The following is a 20557-nucleotide window of genomic DNA, read 5'->3' on the forward strand; positions in this document are numbered from 1 at the left end:
AATTAGAGAGGTTTTCATTTTTCCGAGCAACCTTTGATTTTGTTTTTATCTTGCGTGGATTTTTTGTAAGAAAATTTAATTAATTCGGTAGGTTTCCAGGGTTTTTCAAAGGTTTTATTGAAATGAAAAAATACCACATCATTGGATATGTGCTAGCATTAGTTATTTCTTGTTCGCAACAAGTTTTGAGCAATGATTTTAAAGGATTTGATGATAATATTTTATTTTCATTGAATTTTCCTGGTGATAATTTCGTAAGTAACTTAATTTTATTGATATGACAATGAAAAAATATTTAATCTGATGACTTGCTAGGTTTTAACAAATGAAGAAGAATCGACTGTGGTGACTACACATGCAAATGAAAAATATCATTGCCATCTACCCAAATTGGCGAGCAAAAATGATGAATTAGAGAAAACTACATTAGAAACATCAGTTTTAGACTATTTGGAACCGCTGTTTAAAGGCGATGTCTGTTCCTACAGAATAGAATCATATTGGACTTATGAAATTTGTCATGGAAATTACATCAAACAATATCATGAAGAGCGCGATGGGAAGACAACAAAATTACAGGAATATTATCTCGGAAAGTGGAACAAGCAGATGACAGAAGAGTTAAGAAAGAAACTGGAAGCAAATAAAGACGAAAAACTTAAATACAAGAAAATTGATGGCTTAAATTTGCCATATTTTGAAGTTGAAATGATTGACGGAACTCTCTGTGATTTGAACAATGAACCGAGAATTACAAGAGTGCTGTATGTATGTTATGCACACGGTAAAAATGAAATATATTCATTAAAAGAAACATCAACTTGCAATTACGAGATTATCGTCTTGACACCAACATTATGTTTGCATCCAAAATATAAAATCCAGGAAACAACTGAAAATGCTATTAACTGCCTTCCACTAGACAATTCTCCAAAGAAACCAAAAAGTCTCTTAGGAATGGAAGTTGAAAGTATGAAGCTTCGATATCAAAAATTGATGGTGAGTTAAGGAGTTATTGTGTGGCTTTATCGTTTGTTTAAATTGTTATGTGCTAGATTGCAACTTATTATTATTTATTTTTTAAAAGGTGTTTGACAAATTTTAGTTAAATTATTTTATTTTCACAAATTAATTAGGATGTAAATAAGGGTCTTAAAGAAGCTATAGCAGTGTTTAAGTTAGACTCAAAGGTAGGAAGTTTTATGTTGTAGATTTTTTTTGTTTTCAATCACGCTATTTTTTATGAATTAATATAATTATCATAATTAAAATATGACTAAATTAATATTTTTCTATTTAAGGATGGAAAACTTACAATGGAGCTCGTTGAGGACGTTAGTTCTAAGCAAATCGAAGATATTTTTGGAAAGATTGAAAGCGGTGAAAAGACAAAGAAACCATATCCTCAATTTTCTTCAACGCCAGAAGACACATCAATAGTCGAAAGCTTTTTGTCAGGCAAAACCTGCTTAACTGGAGGAACTGGTTGGTGGAAGTATGAATTTTGTTATGGAAAGTATGTCAAACAATATCATGTTGACAAATTTGGTGGAAAGACGACAATCATGCTGGGAACATTTGATGAAACCATGCATCAAGATTTTCTCAACATACATCCAGAAAAGAGACCTAAAGCAAAAACTCAAAGAAAGCAAATTACACATTTTTATTCAAAAGGTAGTGTTTGCGATAAGACTGGGAAATTTAGACAAGTTGAAGTTATTTTGAAATGCTTGGAAAACTCACAATCAGCATCACAGGTCAGTCTGTACTTATTGGAACCAACCGTTTGTAATTATGTATTAGGAGTTGAAAGTCCACTCATATGTAAAATCATTGACAAAGTAGGAAATGATGGATTAATGCCAAAGAATGATGAAAGCACTGATAGTTCAGAGGAAACAATTATAGAAGGAATAGTAATAGATGATGAAAATAATATTCACTTTCAAAATAATTAAAACAAACTAGAAATTAATTTTAAAGTGATAATTTATTGATATGTTGTTTTTTAAAAAAATAAAATAATTAAGTCCTAATATTTTGATCTCATTTCTCATCAGCAATTTCAGCTGTCACCTTCGTGAAAAGTTGATTCCAAGTCCATACCTCATCTTTTTCTTCTATATCACTCTCATTTTCAAGGACTTCAAGTAAGATTGTTAAGTCAACTTTATCATCAAGATTAATACTGCTGCTTTTTAAAATTTCGACATTCAGTTCCTTTCTGTAGGCACTTTTGTTCTGAACTGGTTCACTTTTTTGTTCGTCCACTTCAACATCATCGATTTCAGGAATATCAATCTCACTCGTATTATCCAATGAATTTAAAAATCGTTCTTTTTCAATATTTTCAAAGATATTCTTCTTGCTTGAAGACTTTTTGAATTCATCCATCCATCCTTGCTTTTTCGGTGTGGGTGCAGACATTTTATAATTTTAATTACTTTAGTTGTTGATAAATATTTTTATTTAATTCTATGTTGCTCATCAATTTTATGTTACAACTTATTGTTGCTTAGCAACATTATTGTTTGCAAACAAAAACCATATCCACCACACTCAACATATTTAAAAATTGTTGACCGTTAAAACAAATTTAGAAGTTAGGAATAAAAAGCTTTTTCTTAGAGATTGAATCTAGCTTTTATGAATGATTATGAAGATACATATTCTATCCATCTCATATAATTTTTAATACTGTATGTTAATAAATGCTAGAAATATTTATGATTTTGTCATTTTCACATATAATAGCTAATGACATGATCATACCTAAACTTATAAAATAATGATCAATGACATCATCAATGAACATATGTTTAGTTAACAATATTTGTTACTTTACTAACTATAAAACAAAGTTGCATTTTCCAATATTCCAAAAAATAACATAAACTTTAATTATTCTTTTCCATAGCACGTGTTTTCATTCAGAAATTTCGATCATTTTCCAAGTTTAAGCACGCAAGTCCGAGAATAGCTTTCCCAAATGTCCAGTTACTACATTGTCGTACATACGTAGAAAGTTTTATTCTTTAAAGCTTTCAGTTGCGGTTTGGACTTCATCGTGATCGGTTGGAAAAATAATAAAAAGGAAAAATATTGTAAAGTGAATTATTCAGTAGCAATAAGAAGAAGCAATAGCTTAATTAGATGAAAATGAAGTGACATAAAAATAAATTAACGAACGAAAATATCGATAAAAGAATCAAAAATCGCGAAATGTTTTTTCGTCGTGCATTTTCAAAAAATCAGCATGATTATAACAATAGTAAAGAAAGTTTTGAGGAAATGTCACCAAATCATGTTCAATTTTCTGAATCACCGCCACTTCGAACATGGCAAATGAAGACCCAACATAACAATAGTCATACTAATAGTGGCAATAATATGCATAATGTACAACGACGTGGATCATTTGGTGAAAAAGAGAAGCAATTAAGGACAACTAATGTCTCAGCAATTAGTTGTGGGGGCGGATTAAGGTATAATTAATTTTATTGAGTTTTTAATTTTAATTTTAAATTTCTTGTGAAAATTTTAATTTACAGTGTGCTTCAATTGACGCCGATATGGGAACATATAATTAGAACGAACTCACTTCCTCATTCAATAAACATCGATGAACTTTTTGAAGAGTTTTTTGCAAGGCTACACGATCCTGAAATATCAGTAAGGTCACATGCATTGAGAGTTCTTGTTGATGTTCTGATTGTGATGGGACAGCAAGCAGATTATCATATTGGAAATATTCTTCATCCACTTGTTGACAATTTAGGACATATAGCACCGGCTGTACGAAAAAGTGCTTTAGATGCATTACGTGTATATGTTGCTCAAAGTGCAATGCCAGAGACTGTTATGCTCGATATAATGAGTAATGGAATGAATAGACCTGCAAATGATCCATTTTCTGGAAGATTAACTGTAGCAATAATGCTTGCTTTGCCAGCATTAATTTTACCAGTTTTAATAACACCAAAACGGTCATATGTTGTGAGAGCTGTTATTGATTCTCTCTCGAGTAAAATGGTGCAAATAACTTATCAAGAAATAGCATTGAAAATTCTCCTGAAAATTAAGGAAATGGTTGGGATTAATGAGTTTCATGAATACATGCCGATAAATGTTAAAAAGGACTTTGATTTATTGTGTAAAGTGTATGGATTACCAAAAAGCCCAAGTTTTAATGATTCCGGTGTAGATATGCATGTTCCAGCTTATGATCCAAAAAAACCATGGGCATCAAAATTTGTACCAAAAAAAGATATACAAGGTAACTGCCCTACATCACATGCTCCAATTGACACAACAAATTCAAAATTTTTTGGTGGTAATTATGACGCAACGTATCCCTTCGAGAGAACACGTCTAAGTAATAATTTAGGAACACCGAAAAAGGTTAGATCACCACGACAGACAAGTGCTGGCATTTTAAGATCTTCTTCCGAACAAAGTTTAAATAGTTTGTCAAATAATAATTTAACAGTCGAAATTAATGGTAATTCAAGTGGTAGTGAAAGTGGTGGTAGTTCAATGTCATTTCAAACTCAAAATAATACATTTGCAAATAGCAAAGTTGTATCTTTAGAAAACGGTGTGAATGGTGAAAAAGCTGTTGTGAATGGAAAAGTGATAATGGAAACTGAAATAAAAATAACCCCAGAAACTGCTGTAACAATGAGAATATTAGAACAAAATCCTAGTATGCAAAATGATGATAGTGATGATGAAAATGGAAATGCAAAAAGAATTGTTACTGACTTTAGTGCACCTTATCCTGTGACTCCAATGAAAGCTAAATTTGTTGATGACACAAAGTATACTGAAAATTTGGCACCACAGAAAAATGGTCGTCGTGTTCGTTTTGGTGGTGAAATAATTAAAATAAGGACCCCTGATAGCGATTTTGTTGACCAGAGTGATGACAATGAGACAAGTAATGGACATAGTAACGGAAATATAACATTTGTCAAAGAAAATTCAAATTTATCTGATAACTCATCAATTTCATCCGATAATTCAACAACTAATGAATACATTCGACAAGCAAATGTAGGATTTATGAACGAGCCATTGTCATTAAATCAGTTAAGGAATAATATTGGTCAATTGAAAGAAAAGAAAGCAGATAGCTTTGTGAAAAAATCTAGTGCAGAAATAATTATACCAAATGTGAATGACTCGACAAGTTATTCTAGGGCAACTCCAATGATTGCCAGACCGGTGTCTTCTCGATCTTCTATTATTCATTCTCCACCCGATTCACGTCCAACATCTTCTAATCGTCCTTTCATTAACTCTCCATCTAATTCTCGTCCAGCTTCTAGTAACCGTCCGATTCTAAGAACTCAACCGATAAACGTTAAAAATCATGAATCAAAGTCGGAATCATCTTCATCAACTGATTATTCACAGGAATTAAACATTAGGATACCAGAAGTAGAAACTGTATTGCCAGCACATTTCACTCCTCCTAATATCATGATAAAAAAGAATAGTCCAGCACATGGAGAGACATATCTTCATCCAAGAAGACCAGCAACTTCACCTATGATTTCACCTAAAATTATTACAATACCTCCGACATCTTCTTCGTCCCATTCCTCAATGAACAACAGTCCACTAAAATCTGCTCCTGCAACACCCAACATGTTTTCGCCATCAAAACATCGCATAGATTCTGGGAACTCTGGAACTCCAATGAGAAGATCTGTATCAAGCTTATCACCAAGAATGATCCATCGTGAAGTAACAATGCTTCATAATTTAACGAGAAGTCCTGGTGCATCACCAGCAAGACATAGAAAAAATTCTGTATCTATAGAATTTAAAACTGAAGAAGCAACACAAACTTCTCTAGACAATCCAAGATTTGATGAAATGACACAGACGCCAAATGGAAGTGTGAGAACTGATGAAATGACTCAAACCATAATTGTTGGTGATGTAAAATGTACAGACTCGTGTAGTGTAGAAGAATCCCCGTGTAGTGTCAAAGAAAGTCCAATTACGTTGAATATATATCAGCAGCCCATGCCAGAGTACAAATCATGGGAAGAGTTAGGCATTGTGGATTATAATGTATTAAAGGATTTAAAAAGCGGGGTAAGTGAGATTCATAATCATAATAATTTACTTAAACTATAAAAGTCTCGCCATAATATCGATTTTGCTCGTTGCTCGGTGAATAATTCAGTGCCACTATTTCTATATGAACAATTCTCTCAAAATGCACTTTCTCTTTTCAATTTCATATTAAATTGTTACATAGCGCTTGACTATTGTAGGTGAGCATTGATTTTTCATTCTACTAACTTGATTCCTTTTATTTCCTTTCCTTTCGCATTCAAAGCTTATGAGAAACAAAAGCTAAAACGTAATAAGCTTGAATATTTTATTACAACGCATTTTTATGCAAAACAAAATATTACTGCCGGTTTTTTTTAGAAAAAAATTAATAACTAGTTTATGAAATTCAACTCATACTTTATCTTAATTTTTTTCAATTCAATTAAGCTATTTAAAAAAGTATTCTTGATTATTAAACAGACAAAGTGTTTAGTTTATTGTCTAAAAGATTGTGTTGCTAAGGAAAATGAGGGTTTTTGGTGAAAGAACAAAATGTCCTTAAATTGAAAGTTGCGTGTACGTTAACATTTATTGTTTCTGTTTCTTACAATTTTTACATTGATTTCTAAAATTGTATTTTGAGGTGTGGTTCTTCAGTAATGTCTAAATTAAATTTAATTATAATTTTCATGGTTAGAAATTAAACTAATTTCACCTTTCAAATAGTAAGTGAAATACAAAAAAGTCTGTAATTTAGAGCAAATATGACGTGCTATTTCAAAAGACTTTAGACTAATCTGATCGATTTTATGATTTAATGAATTGGGAAAATTTGTAAAAGATTTCTTTTTAAACCCTTTTAATTTTTTCCCAGAATTCTACTTTTGTTATAAAATTCTAACTAATCCACATCAACCACGTACTGTCAGAATTAGAAACAAGTACGAAATTAAAGCTATGCAAGTTCAAAAATAAATTGTACTCCATTTGAAAAAAAAACATGTGCTAAGAATTTCAAAGCTTAATTTATATCTTTAAATAATTATAAGAAAGTTTGTTTCTCTTTTTTCTTTGTAATATAAAAGAAAATAAATATGAATTATTCATTATAAGCTCAAGGAATATTAATCAGAACTAGAACTGTGACAGATTTTAGGTCAATGCTCATTTAATGGTGATTTTGACATGTTTAAGAATGTTGTACTTTTTGTAATATAGGTGAATGTTAAGATAAGATCAAAAATTTAAATTGTACTTTTTGAATTCAGTTTAATTTATTAAAAATATTTTTTTACATAACCTTAAATAATTGAAACATTCTAATTTTCAAATGTGTACTCATGAAGAGTTGAAAATTTGAAGAATAATGGCAGTAAATCAAATTTGAACAAATTTTCACTATTTAAATTGAAAAAGCGACCAATTAAAAGAATACAAACAATTTGATGAGATTTTGTTAAAGTCTGAAAGCTTTTTGCTTATCCTCCAATCTTCTGCGCGCTTTTCATTTTCACTGATTTTAATTCTATTTAGAAGATCTTTTGCTAAATTCCATCCGAATATTCTCTCATCTTTGTATTTTTCAATTAAGCAATTAATTGCATCAGACGAATATTTTCGAGTTTTAAACGCTTCCAATAATTTTTCTTCACTTTCATCTTGGGATTGGACTGTTATTGAAGTACATTCAATGTTTCTTGTATCGATATTTCGTGGATTAATGTTAATATATCGTATATCTAAAAACTTATTTTCAAGGGCATATTTTAATAGACAAAATTCTTTTTGTAAGGCGATTAATGAACTATTAATGCCCAAAATTTCATCAAAAAGTCCTCCGTAAGTGAAATCACTTTTACACATTTTAGCTGTTCTTGATAAAGCTTCACGTTGTGCCACTGTAACTTCATATATGAACTTTCTCTTGTCATTTTTTGGTATTGACTTTGTTTTAGTAAAAATTTCATGTTTTAATTCCAAATCAACAAATTCAAACTTCTTTAATGTATCAAATACACATTCAGCTTTAATACTTTTTGTCTCCCACAATCTCAAACACAATCGTTCACTATGATTTGCATAAACTAATGGCAATAATATTCTACACATGTCAGCTGGAGCTGGTGATACTTGAATTTGCTCATCAAGTTTTCCTTTTATTTGTAAAAAACGAATAATACACGCACGATTTAAGTCCTCATTCATAGATGTTTTCTTCGTATCACTGTTCGACAAGTGAATAAAAAAGGAGAATAAAAAGAAGCTCAGAAACTTCATTGCGATTTTACTCGTGATCTAACTATGATGAATGGAGAGAAACATTTATATGTCATTGATGCAATCTACACATACTTGAAATTTTTGTATTATAATATCATTTCATGGTCACTTCACTTCAAAATATTATGCATTATCCTTTCTACTGGCTCGTTACATTTTGATAACTTTTGCAATTTTTGTTGATTTGCCAGAAATGAAAAATCTATTTTTTTAATGTTTATTCACATTTTTAATTTAGAAATAAAATTCCATTTTAAATTATATTTCGAGAATTAAATTAAAATTTACATCATAGTTTAGAATAAAGTTTCTCTCTCGCGTTATATTTACGACTATTGCAAATTTAAGCAAAATTTTTACTACATTCCCTTGATTGTAGATTTAGTAGATAAATAGTCATTTAACTAAATTATATAAATTGAATTGTTGAGTTATAAAGTGACAAATTACGACGCCAATTTGCACATAATAACATTTATGATACTGTTTTGTGAGACATAAATTGAGTAATGTGTAGCGTGCGAGCATTTTAAAATTGCATGATTTTAACATATTCTTGAGAACTTTGATTTAAAACCTCCGTATTTGACTTTCTACAAGTGAATACTGATATTATATACTTCTCTAATGCATTTGCAATCCTTTCACGATTTGCACGTTTTTCTTCATAAGAAATGTGTAAAAAATCAACAACTTCAAGTGCAACATTTGAGTCGAAAGCCTTTTCGCTTCTATATTTATCCATTATACATTGCACTTCTTCTCTTGAAAGTTTTTTATTATTTAATCGGCTTAACAATTGTCTTTCTTTTGTTATTTGCTGAATATCAACCATTTCTTCACAATTGAGATTTATTGTCGGAATTCTTCGAGGATTTAAGTTGATATGCTTAATTTCAATCAATTTATTTTCTACTGCATACTTTGTAAAGCAATAATTATGTTGTAAAACTGCCAGAGAAATATTTTGTAAGCCAAGAATGTCATCAAATAATCCACTGTAACTTCTATCACTTCCACATTTGTTTGCTCCATTTATTAAAACTCTTCTCAGAGCTTTGGTTGTATTTCGAGTTTTTTGAGTAATTTCTGAATTTTCTAAGCTCCTTGACATTGGAATAATTTCTCTCATTAACATATAATCCAAACCACTTCCATTTTTGAGATGTTCCATTATACAATCTACTTTTATGTCCTCTTTTTCTGACAATTTTTGACGTAAAGCAACTTCTAAATGCTTAAAAATTAGTGGCATAACCAAACGGCATTTTACCGAATCAGGTTGAGTATCATATGGAAAATCCTGCGAAAGTTTTTTCTTATTTTTTAAATACTGTATGATACATGCGTTTCCTTCTTCTAATTGAGCGGACTCAACAAATTCAAACAGGGCTAATATAATTATTGTAAGCTTTAATATAAATTTCATGTTTATCACGGCCTGCAATCTACGATCAACTAAAAAATTTTGATGATGAATGATATATTTATACAAAAAGTTCACAATTGTTATTTTAAAATGTAAATAGAGAATTATTATTCTAAATTGAATGACGTTTCAATTTTGTCTGAAAGCTTTTTTATACTATTATTAAATTCTGGTAAATCAGATTGCACATTTAAGTTAAATTTAAGTAAAGCAATGTAATTTCTAGCGAAGAAAATGTCATATACTAATTATTTGTCTAGTTCTAAAGACATTTATTGTTTACAGAATATATAATTCAATTTATTTCTCTTCCTTTCTTAGTTTTTGTAAAAATTTAATTGCTTTTGTTAAGTTTTATTTACAATTGTTATAAAATTCGAAAACCCAAAATTTATTTATGAGCAATATTTTCGGCTTTTTTAACCACGCGACATGCTTTCTTGTTTGAAAAACAAAGCATGAAAATTATTCTATCGATTTCTTGCCACAGATTTTTCCTTTTCTTAAAAATACCTAAAAATGTGTAGGTGGCCATAATGAAAATAATTAGAATAATGTGAAATGAAGAAAGTAAATAAATGCGGCTAGAATTTGACCCAAATTTCACGTAGCACATCGAGACTGCATGTTGAATGAAATAATTATTAATATATTATGATAGGGTGAAAGGATATGAGTAATATACAGTTGTGAGTAACGTACAATTAGAATTCAATAATTGATAAAAGATAATTAACAAATGATGATCAAGTTAGATAAAAACTAGTCACTGTGCGTACATTAATGCGAAATTGAAGCAACAAATTACAATTTCATTTTATAGTCCTAAATTGCCAGTTTGAAGAACAATTAAAAATGATTAATTTATAACAGCAAAATTCTATGCAGAATGATATTTGGTGCAGAAAATTTCAGAACATTATGAAATAAATAATTTTATCAAAAATATGTTATGGCTATTAAAAAGTTTTCTATCGTGCTCATAAAGACCTAAAAACGAAAGTTTTCTTACCACACTCACTAATCTGAGATCTAAGGTGTAATTAAAAAGGAAAATAATTTCTATGTCTCGCCATATAAAAGTCATATGTAGAACAAGTCGTTATGAAATGAAATTAAAAGTGTAAGTGGCGAGTTCTTATTTTCTAGGGTGGCAATTCTTATCATAAAAATTGTTGACCTAAATTGTGACCGCATGACTAAATATAATCCTTATTCTTTTCTTTGCTTACTTTTCACTTGTGTACAAGTTGTTATTAGTCTTAAACTTGAAGAAACGGTGAGCTTGTTGAATGCATGCTAAGAAAAATTAAATGAAAGTTACTTACTGACGGAACTTGAAATTGTGTGTATGGTAGAAATGAGCGAAAATATTTTTCACTAGTCAATTGACACAGATTTTTCATATTTGGTTAGTATGGTATGCTGGACATTATATTAAAGTATGAAAATGTCCGGAAGTATGAAATAATATATTTTATGGTGCTAATTTCCATAAGGAACAATTTACGATAAAAATTACTTTGTAAAATATAGAAAAATGTCTAAATTGGGTTCAAATTTATTTTAATTTTAATGGAACTGTTTTTCTTTAAATTACATTGCAGGATTTTCGATTGAGATCAAAGGCCATATGTGCAATTGAGGACGCTTTGAAATCGTCTGATAATCTAGCAAGAGTTCAACCATATTTAGACTCATTATTACGTACTCTTTTGACATCGGAAAGACATCCAGATGTTTTAGAGGATCAACGACGGGTGCTGTCCAATTTAATATCAAGATTACCTCTCGAAAACCTTGAAGACCGTGTAACACAAATTGTTACAGGTTTATGTCGTCAAGGTGGTGCCGGATCAAATTTAGTAGCAAAGACTTTGATGCAACGTCTTCCAACTGCAGCAATTGTATTAAAATTGTTGTCAGATGAATTTTTGCAAGCAAGAAGTTCAAAGTTTAGAGAAAATTCCCTTCAAATGGTCATATTTGCACTTGTGACATTTCCAAGTACATACTTTGACATTTCAAACTGCGTTGAGCGTACAACAAAAGCAGCCTTAGATCGCAAGAAACGTGTAAGACAAGCAGCATTGGATGTCCTTGCTGTTTTGGGACAAATAAGTTCACCTCGTACTGTGATTAATGTCGTGTCTCAGGTAGCCGACAGTAGAGTTGATGGATTGCCTTTACTTTCTGCAGTTAAAGCAAGACTGGCTAGAAAACAATTACCATTAGTAAGTACAGAAGGAGATGTGGTATATGCATTAAGGATTCCATCAGCAACAAATACGGGTGGTACAATTATGTTTGGTTCAGATGTGGAATGGATTTGTAGCGGATCTGGATCAGTTTCACCCACTTCATTAAAAAATCGATCTTTCAAACTACAATCAAGTGGCATTCATGGTCAACAAGAATTGTTGGGAAGAGGAGGATTTGAGGAACGAAGGTTAGTATATGGAATAGACTTATACATCAAAAAAGTACTTAATGTATAGAAAAGTATGCATAAATATTTTATAGCATGCCAATCAAACCTGGAATATTTTTTTTTTTTTCACAAACTCATGCGTTAAAATGAATTTGATAGAGTCTAGTTGTTCAATTATCTTCACATGTTTTCCTTTATTATTGTTATTCCTTGATTAATACTCAGTGTTTGTGTGTCATGCATAGTATATTTGTATCTTCATTCATTTGACCATATACAAAATCAATAATATTTCATTATTCTTAATTTGTTAAACCTGTCTGACTAGGATTGTTGATGGCTTGAATCGATATGCAGTTGGAGGAGCAAATAATTCTACAAAATCCAGTCCATGGTCAAGAATTCCTGTACGAGGAGGTGGATCAAGTTCTGTAAGTAATTTTTTTAAATCATATGTACATATGCACATGAAAAATAAATGACGATGAAAATTGCAAATACGACGCAAGTTAATGTACATCAACATAAATTTTATTGTGCAAGTCGCATCATATCCTTATTCTAGGGTATGTTTTTGCACTTTATGTCAATAAAAAAATATTAGCCATGTTTAAGGTCATGCAATAGCTTCATTCAAAGAAAGGAAGATTTATAAAGGAGATTATAGTTGTGCAGTCGGGTAATTTATTTTTAAATCAGAATGGAAAATTTCCATATGAGCGTGTGCTTTAAAAAAATATAAATTTTTAATTAATTAACCCAATTAACGGACTGCATCGCATTAGTTTTCTTGTTACAACTACATATTCGATCAAAACAAAATTGTAATATGATTTTTAGCTTCAAATATTTAAACTGCTTAATTTTCTATAATTTTATTTCAAAGTGCAACTCCTAACTGTTGACAAGTATTATTAAAACACATGCATGAGACATATAAATTTGCATAAAAATTTTCCAATATTGAAACAAAGTTTATGTTTAAAAGTTTCCATACTTTTCCAAGTAAGCTAAATCAAAACGTCGCATGCGAGTGTTAAAATGCAATGCCTATGATACAACAGATAGTAAACATACCGTATTCGTGTGTTCATTCAACTCGATTGGAGACAAACATTTTACTAATACATGTAACTACGCAGGGATAAATGAATGAATGAACGATATGTACTATTTTACGAATAGATAGTCAATAATCATACAAACTGATTATTAATAGAGGTAAATTCGTTGCTATACAAAATTGAGTTGTTTTGAAGTTCTTGTTTAGTTTGTGTCATCGATTTTAAATATCTATAATTTATCTAGGCTTAATTTATTAAATTTATTAGTCATCAAAAAGATTAATAATGAAATTTAAACGATGTGAAGCATTCTCTCGGGTAATAAAATTAAATTGCATATACTTTAAAATCCTTAAGTTATCCGGAAGTTCATAAAAAGACTTAAATGAACATAAGTTGACCATGAATGGAAATTTTAGAGGCAAAGCATTCATATTTCTTAAGCAATTTATTTGAAAATTTATGATACAAAAAAAGAATCAAGGATTTTCAACAACAACTGACCATTTGCTTTCCAAAAGAATTTGCATACAAAATCACGTAAAACCCTGCTAGTAATTTCCATTCTAATGGAAAATGCAACGTTGTTGGAAATCTAAAGCTTTTTCAAATGGCGTAATTGTGGAAATCCCACAACTTAAATGTTATCGCGATATGCGAGAACCAATCATCGTAATTGCAAATTTAGATTGAAATGCCTAATAAATTAATTTAATCACATACTTTTTTTTTATTCAAATGACTTACTTTTAAAAAATAATTTATTTTATTGTATTTCCAGGACGATGATCATGGCTATGTAGCAGGAACTGCATTTCAAGGCGTTCAAAAGCCTCTTGAATCTACAGGTTAGTTTTTGATTTAAAAATATGAAAACCATAAACTCAATTTTCATGCGAAAAGGAAAAAATGTCTATCAATAATCTGTAGCGTAGGCAGACAAGTCATCAAAATATCATATTTAACATGCAATGGTGTTAAATTTGTATTAAACTTTATTTCAGGTCGTTTTCATGGTAAACTGCATTCAAGGTCATTTCCAGAGCTTTCTGAGAAACAGCCAATTCGTCAATTGTCTGATAATGCTCAGCCAACAGTTACTGTCAAAATGGGACAAAACAATAAACAACCAGTTGCTTCTACCAAGTACATATATTGATAGATAAAATTAATTGCTTTGAATTATAAATGACTCTTTATTTTTAGACTTCCAAATGTGGAAACAAATTCTAGAAGCAATACAAACACCAATAAAAATCCTTACAGCTTTGCACCTACTTTTAAGACGAAGAAGCACCCTCAAAGTTCTGATGGAGTATATGTCGAATCTAACGGTATGATTAATTAATTAAAAATTATTGGAATTCTATTAATAATAAATTTAAATTTTTAAGGATCTCCAAAAATTGAGATAAACCATTTAGAACATCGACCAAGAACACATCCGCCAACCCTTAATGAACCATCTTCGTCTTCTTCTTCGCCGGTAAGAAAACAGAAACTGAAACGTTCAGACAATATCGAAAGCCCACGCAAAAGTAGGTGAGTATCAAGACCACTCGATTGTTAATCGATTTTTTTGATATTTGAGAATATGGAAGTGAAAAATTAATAATTGAATCGATTAGTTTAAGATTATTCATGACCATATAGCATTGACTACATAGTTTGAAGGAATATTAATGAAATGTAATTAAAAGAATTAGAGGTCATTCATATTTACTTGATATTTACATCAAATTTTAAAATGGTGATTATTGATTTGAAAATTGAGTAGCTTGTAAAACACAATTATTATGTCCTTAAAATGTATGAAGATGATAAAAGATCTGATAATTTCATTTAATTTTAATTAGATTTTTTTTAGTATATGTTAAACCATAAATTGAGATTGAAATTGAATAATGGGATAATTATTTAAAATATTAGTTACCTCTGAATTCGCCATATTTCATTAAATATAATTGATTCCCTGAAAAAGATTGTGTTACAATATTATGTAATTCATTATTTATTTACTGTATTCTTTATGTTTCTTAGGTGACCTTATTGGACATTTCAATTTTTGATCACTTTTAACTTCTTGTATTTCATAAGAGTGGGAAACATTGAAGAGAATTCTTCTTCGAGCTTTTAAATTTCTAATTATAGCAACAAATACTTAATGACATAATTTCTGTGAAATGACGTTAGTTTGTCAAGAATTTTCGTGTTCAATCCTTCTTCCTTTCCATTTACTGAAATTTTCAATTGGTCACAAAATATTTTTTGTTTGAAATAAGAACAAAAATTAACAAGAAAAGAATTTTCCGCTGCTAATGACTCGGGGATTATTATGCATAAATTAACGTTAGAACCTACTTGCTTTGTTATTGCTGAAGAAAAAATTACATTTCTCATCAAAAAAGTTTTTTTTTCGCGTCATAAGAATTTATATAAAAAAGTAAAAATTAATTGCTATTTTGAGTGAAATGAAAATTAGAAGTAAAACGAAGCTCAATTCGTCGGAAAATTTTTGTGAAATCATGAAAATAACAATAGAAATAACACGCTTTCAGTTTTTCTTTTATAATCACTTCAAAGCAATTTATCCACCGTAGGTGGCACGTAAACAAAAAGTCGTTTTTTTTTCTTCATAATAATAACCTCATGTTGTACTCTAAATGGGTGATTTCGAAATAATCGTAATGATTTTTTGCGTTATTTGAAAATGCGAAGAAGATTTTATGCCTTAAACTCATTAAATGAGCAAATTTTTTAAATTTTCACAATATTCATTTTTGCTAACATTTTATATTCAGGCAGTAAAACTTTAACAAACAAAATTGTGTGGTAATCGTCTAATGACAGTCTGCTTCTGACAAGCGTCTGGCATAATAAAAGATTAAGACTATGATAAAACATATTACAGTATATTACAAATAAAATGGAAAGGCTTGGCCAAAAACGTTTAAGATTTTTATACTAGGTATGTAAACACCTTGTTGTCATATTGCGCGACAGTTCATAAAGATAAATATTTTATGTCCGTGTCTACTAAACGGTTGAAGGAATAAGTTGTCCTAGTTAACTATATTTCGCAATATAGAATGACTTTTTATTGCTGTTAAATTTTCCTGAAATGCACAAATCAATTGAAAAATCTTTTAATCAAAATATCCAATCTCAATTGCTGTAACATCTCCAAAACAGTAATTGCTTGTCCATACCTTTAAGTGTTTCCTATTTTATTCATCGCCATTTCAATAAAGCCTGATTGATTAGATAGCTAATGTTACACTTCTACACGAAACGAATTCTTTTTTATTGAGAGCGGATAATTTTTATATCCTGCATGATAGAAAATTATTAATTTAAATTTCTCATGCACACAACAATATTAAAGAATTAAAATAAAATAAATATTTATTCATGTAGGAACAATGAAAAGAAAAATCATAGTATAAAAGCAATACATTAAGCATGTACGCATTTGAAGTTTTATCGTTCTCATTAACTTTGCAAAGGACTTTAAAGTCAACTACATTTATGTGGTCAACTCACTCTATTTATTATATTGCCTGAATTGAACAGTTTTTTGAGCAAGAGAGAATGTTGAGCGTGCTGGAGAAAATTCAATTCAAAATGAAAGGTAAAGGGAGAAAATAAAAACTAAGTGTACAATGAAGCGAAAATGGAAAATCGCTCGCGAGTGGACATAACAAACACAATTTTTCTTTCATTCAGTTTCAAACCAGGCCATTTATCGAACATATGTTGGTGAATATTCAGCGGGAAAATAAAGTGTAATAGGAAATATAGGCCATTCGTATAATCATAAAACTGACCGACCCAAAGTTTTGATCCACTTTTTCTCTCCTAATGTTAAACTGTTATGATTTTATTTGTTAAATTTGTGCGAGTGATATTGAAATAATATATTTTTGTGTTACAAAAATGTATATAATGCCATCATGTTTTAGTAATAATGTGAAGCCTATACAATCGCCAGTAAAAGCAAAACAAACGACTAGTGATAATCTACTTGAAAAGTTTATAATTGATAATCCATTAATTTTTCGCGTTTGTTGCTTTTGCATTACACGACGTAGAAAGCGTGTTGATACAGCAAAATGTAACGGAGATGCTAATAATGATATTCATGAAAGGAATTCCGATGATACAGTTTTAACGATTGATCAAATTGAATTTACTAATTCGACACTAGATTTAAATGAAAAGTGAGTTGCATTGAAAACAATAATCAACAGAAGTTTACTGATCTTGTGATAGAGATGACCTCTAAATTTGTTTCAGCTACTGAAGACATTCGTGTTTAATGAAATAACTTTTTATTATTACTTTTATTATTTACCGCCATCATTTCACCCCAAACATGGCAATCTACATAAATCAAGTAGTGACTACGATAAATGTGTATAATTACTGCTTTGAAAGGAAAACTCGCATAAAGCTTTGATAAAAAAAATGCTATAAAAAATGTCTCGGACATTTGCTTTACAAACAAATGGGAGACAATAAGAGCTCATTTGAGAATTGAAATTAATTCTAGTAATAATTTTACATATATTAGATAATCCTAACTTGTTCATGAAAATTAACTTTATTGATTTTCTTTTACAAACGTATCGATTCAATTAAATATTTAGTCCTTTTCTCATTGATGAGTGTGTTCACTCTTTTTTTTATTGTGATGGAAGTAAGAAGATTTCTTATAATGAAAAAATTATGAGTTGAAAGAAAAATGAATGCAAATTTTTGTTGTAATCTTTTGACTAGATCATTAATCATAATTAATTTAATAAATTTTTTATTTCCGTTCGTTTCAGTGCAAAATCTAATGGAAATGAACTAACGATACAACCAATAACATTAGCTATAGGCTTGGTCGAAAGTGATGATGCGTCGAGCGAACAAAATGTTATTAAAACCCAACCCAGCGCTAAATCTAAAAAGTCAGAGGAAATTATTAATAACAAAGATTTTGTTGATAATTATGTTGAGGAACAAGTACGAAGGACGAGCGGAAAGACAAACAGTCACATTTTGTCGGATGTTGAGAATTCACCATTGCATTTACCAATAGTTTCTACCTCATCTGTTATAGAAAATGTACGCAATGAAATAGCACAAATACAATCTGCCATTAAAGTAGTCAAGAAAGAAATGGAAGAAATGCAAAAGACGAAATCAATATCAAATACACCATCACATAAAAATTCAACGCGACCACCATCGGCAAATTCAAATAAGACGTTCATTTATGAGCCAGGTGAAACTGAAGTTGATGGAGGTTATGAACGTCATATTATCCAACCAGGACAAACACTTGAAATAAATGCATCACCACAAAAATCTCGTCCTGCTACTGCAAAATCTGTCTTGAAACCAGAAAGTCCATTCCATCGAATTGTAACACCTACACCAGATGATGTAATTACAGATGATCAATTGTCGAATTCTCCATATGATCCAATAATTGAAATGCCGGTAGAAAGTCACGAGGAAGAAACAGAGGAAATTTCAGAAAATATTCCTACAGAAATCGAAGAGGTTGAAACGAGTATAATAGATCCAATGGTGATGATACGTTCTGATTCAACCATGACTATAAGTCGAGAAAATATCCATGAGGAATATGAAGTTGAGGAAGAAGAAACTGCAGCAGAGCATGATAGTGAATATGCAGAAGTAACTCCATCACCATTGCCTCGTGAAGTTTATATGAAATCACAGAGGACTCCAATCAAAGCGAACCGTCCAGCAGTACTGAAAAGAAGTAATAAAGCTACACCAGTAAAAAATCCAATGCCGAACTTAAATCAAATGCCATCGGTTGTTATTAGGGCACCAAAACAAAATGCACTGTTTCCGCCATCATTGAGAAGATTTGACAGACCAAAAGATGCAGTGAACACAACAATGCATCAGCTAGAAAGCTCAAATTGGGAGGAGGTGATGGAAGGACTAAAAAATTTCATACGGCTTATTAGGCACCATCCAGAATATGTCGATGCGCAAATCCACTTGTTTACACTTGCAATTGGAAAACAAGTAAAAAATTTGAGGTCTCAAGTGTCACGCGCTGGTTGTTCAGCTGCTGGAGAATTTTTCATGACACACGCAAAGGTTTTAGATGCTGATGCTGAAGAATTAGCTGCAGCACTTTTAAATCGAACTGCCGACACTAATAAATTCTTAAGAGCTGATGCAACGAGAGGTAAACTTGATGACAAAACATTGATCACCATTAATAATTCATGAACACAATTTTTTTTGTAATTTTCAGCTCTGGAATCTATGTGCGATGCATTACACCCTAGTAAATGTATTTTAATTTTATCATATCGTGGAGCGACACATCAAAACGCTGCTGTTCGATGCACAACTGCAAAACTATTGAATGAACTCGTATTCCGGATCGGCTGTGATAAAGTATTTAATATGCATAGAGAAATACGTGATCGATTAATATTGACGGGAGCAAATTTGTTAATGGAAGGAAGTTTAGAAACGAGAAATCATACTAAAGAACTATTTAAGCAGCTTTCGATACACTCTCATTATCAAAAAATATTATTAGATGTTATACCATCGAATGTTTATAGAAACATTGAAAAAGCATTAAAGAGCATAAGATAAGCTGTCAATTTTAATCTAGAATATTTTAGTAGTTAGACATTAGTTTAGTAGAGACGGCATTTGTTTCATGAGATGGCTGTTCTGAAAAGTGTATAATAAAAATGTATAAGATTTGGATTTATTATCTACCTAATTAAAAAGTTTTAGTTCCATTAAATATTTCAGCAACCAATGTTTTATTATAAAACAAACAAAAAAACAAAAGAAAAGGTTAGCATTTTTAAAGCTGTGATCGTATTGACTAAGTATTAACAATTTATTTTTTATTTTGTTCGTTTGCTGCAAGCTTTAAGCTCTTTTCATATTAATCCTAAACACCTACTCATATTTATCTACCTTCTCACTATTCTTAGATTTTTTCATTTGATACATAATATACCCAAACATCTGATATGATAGGCTGTATCCAACTATTAATCCTAAAGTGATGAAAAATAGATCATCACCAGTGAAATTATATTTCGGTTCTGTCCATGATCGATACGTATAGTAAGTACATACAAATACCCGTATGTAGAAGAAAGCAATAATGAAGACACTTTCTATGATTTTAAACGCAAGGCTATCACGCATTTCATGGAATTTTAAGTACCATCTGATTTGGAGCAAAGGATTTGTAACTTCTGTTATTCCAAG

At 30.3% G+C, this 20557-nt stretch overlaps 3 protein-coding genes across 4 annotated transcripts; 2 read left to right on the top strand and 1 right to left on the bottom strand.

The window, feature by feature from the left end:
* Positions 1-37: 37 nt before the first annotated feature.
* On the top strand, positions 38-2039 carry LOC139090562 (endoplasmic reticulum lectin 1). 2 transcript variants are annotated; one of them, XM_070640309.1, is made up of 4 exons: positions 38-254; positions 316-999; positions 1137-1190; positions 1302-2039. In XM_070640309.1, the coding sequence occupies exons 1-4, from the start codon at positions 123-125 to the stop codon at positions 1959-1961; spliced, it is 1530 nt and encodes a 509-aa protein (XP_070496410.1). In that variant the 5' UTR covers positions 38-122; the 3' UTR covers positions 1962-2039. The 2 variants fall into 2 exon arrangements, with proteins under 2 accessions (XP_070496410.1, XP_070496411.1); XM_070640310.1 differs by lacking the exon at positions 1137-1190.
* A 10-nt stretch (positions 2040-2049) lies between these two features.
* Positions 2050-2430, bottom strand: IFT43 (intraflagellar transport 43). The gene has a single exon (XM_070640500.1). The coding sequence runs from the start codon at positions 2428-2430 to the stop codon at positions 2050-2052; it is 381 nt and encodes a 126-aa protein (XP_070496601.1).
* Positions 2431-3239: 809 nt separating this feature from the next.
* LOC139090843 (uncharacterized) lies at positions 3240-20128 on the top strand. The gene is made up of 10 exons (XM_070640688.1): positions 3240-3488; positions 3555-6111; positions 11392-12233; positions 12544-12646; positions 14061-14127; positions 14284-14425; positions 14486-14613; positions 14674-14821; positions 18109-19499; positions 19569-20128. Exons 1-10 carry the CDS (start codon positions 3295-3297, stop codon positions 19919-19921), a joined length of 5925 nt encoding a protein of 1974 aa, XP_070496789.1. The 5' UTR covers positions 3240-3294; the 3' UTR covers positions 19922-20128.
* Positions 20129-20557: the final 429 nt, after the last annotated feature.

This window comes from Chironomus tepperi, unplaced genomic scaffold (assembly GCF_022539635.2).
Source record: "Chironomus tepperi strain 1889 unplaced genomic scaffold, CSIRO-AGI_Ctep_v1 contig_219, whole genome shotgun sequence".
NCBI classification, from domain to species: Eukaryota; Metazoa; Arthropoda; class Insecta; order Diptera; family Chironomidae; genus Chironomus; species Chironomus tepperi.

Coding starts and splice junctions, on each gene's coding strand:
- LOC139090562 (XM_070640309.1), top strand. CDS start 123: ATGAAAAAATACCACATCATTGGATATGTGCTAGCATTAGTTATTTCT. Junction 255..315: donor ATTTTCCTGGTGATAATTTC/GTAAGTAACTTA, acceptor ATGACTTGCTAG/GTTTTAACAAATGAAGAAGA. Junction 1,000..1,136: donor TTCGATATCAAAAATTGATG/GTGAGTTAAGGA, acceptor CAAATTAATTAG/GATGTAAATAAGGGTCTTAA.
- IFT43 (XM_070640500.1), bottom strand. CDS start 2,430: ATGTCTGCACCCACACCGAAAAAGCAAGGATGGATGGATGAATTCAAA.
- LOC139090843 (XM_070640688.1), top strand. CDS start 3,295: ATGTCACCAAATCATGTTCAATTTTCTGAATCACCGCCACTTCGAACA. Junction 3,489..3,554: donor AGTTGTGGGGGCGGATTAAG/GTATAATTAATT, acceptor TTTAATTTACAG/TGTGCTTCAATTGACGCCGA. Junction 19,500..19,568: donor AAGAGCTGATGCAACGAGAG/GTAAACTTGATG, acceptor TGTAATTTTCAG/CTCTGGAATCTATGTGCGAT.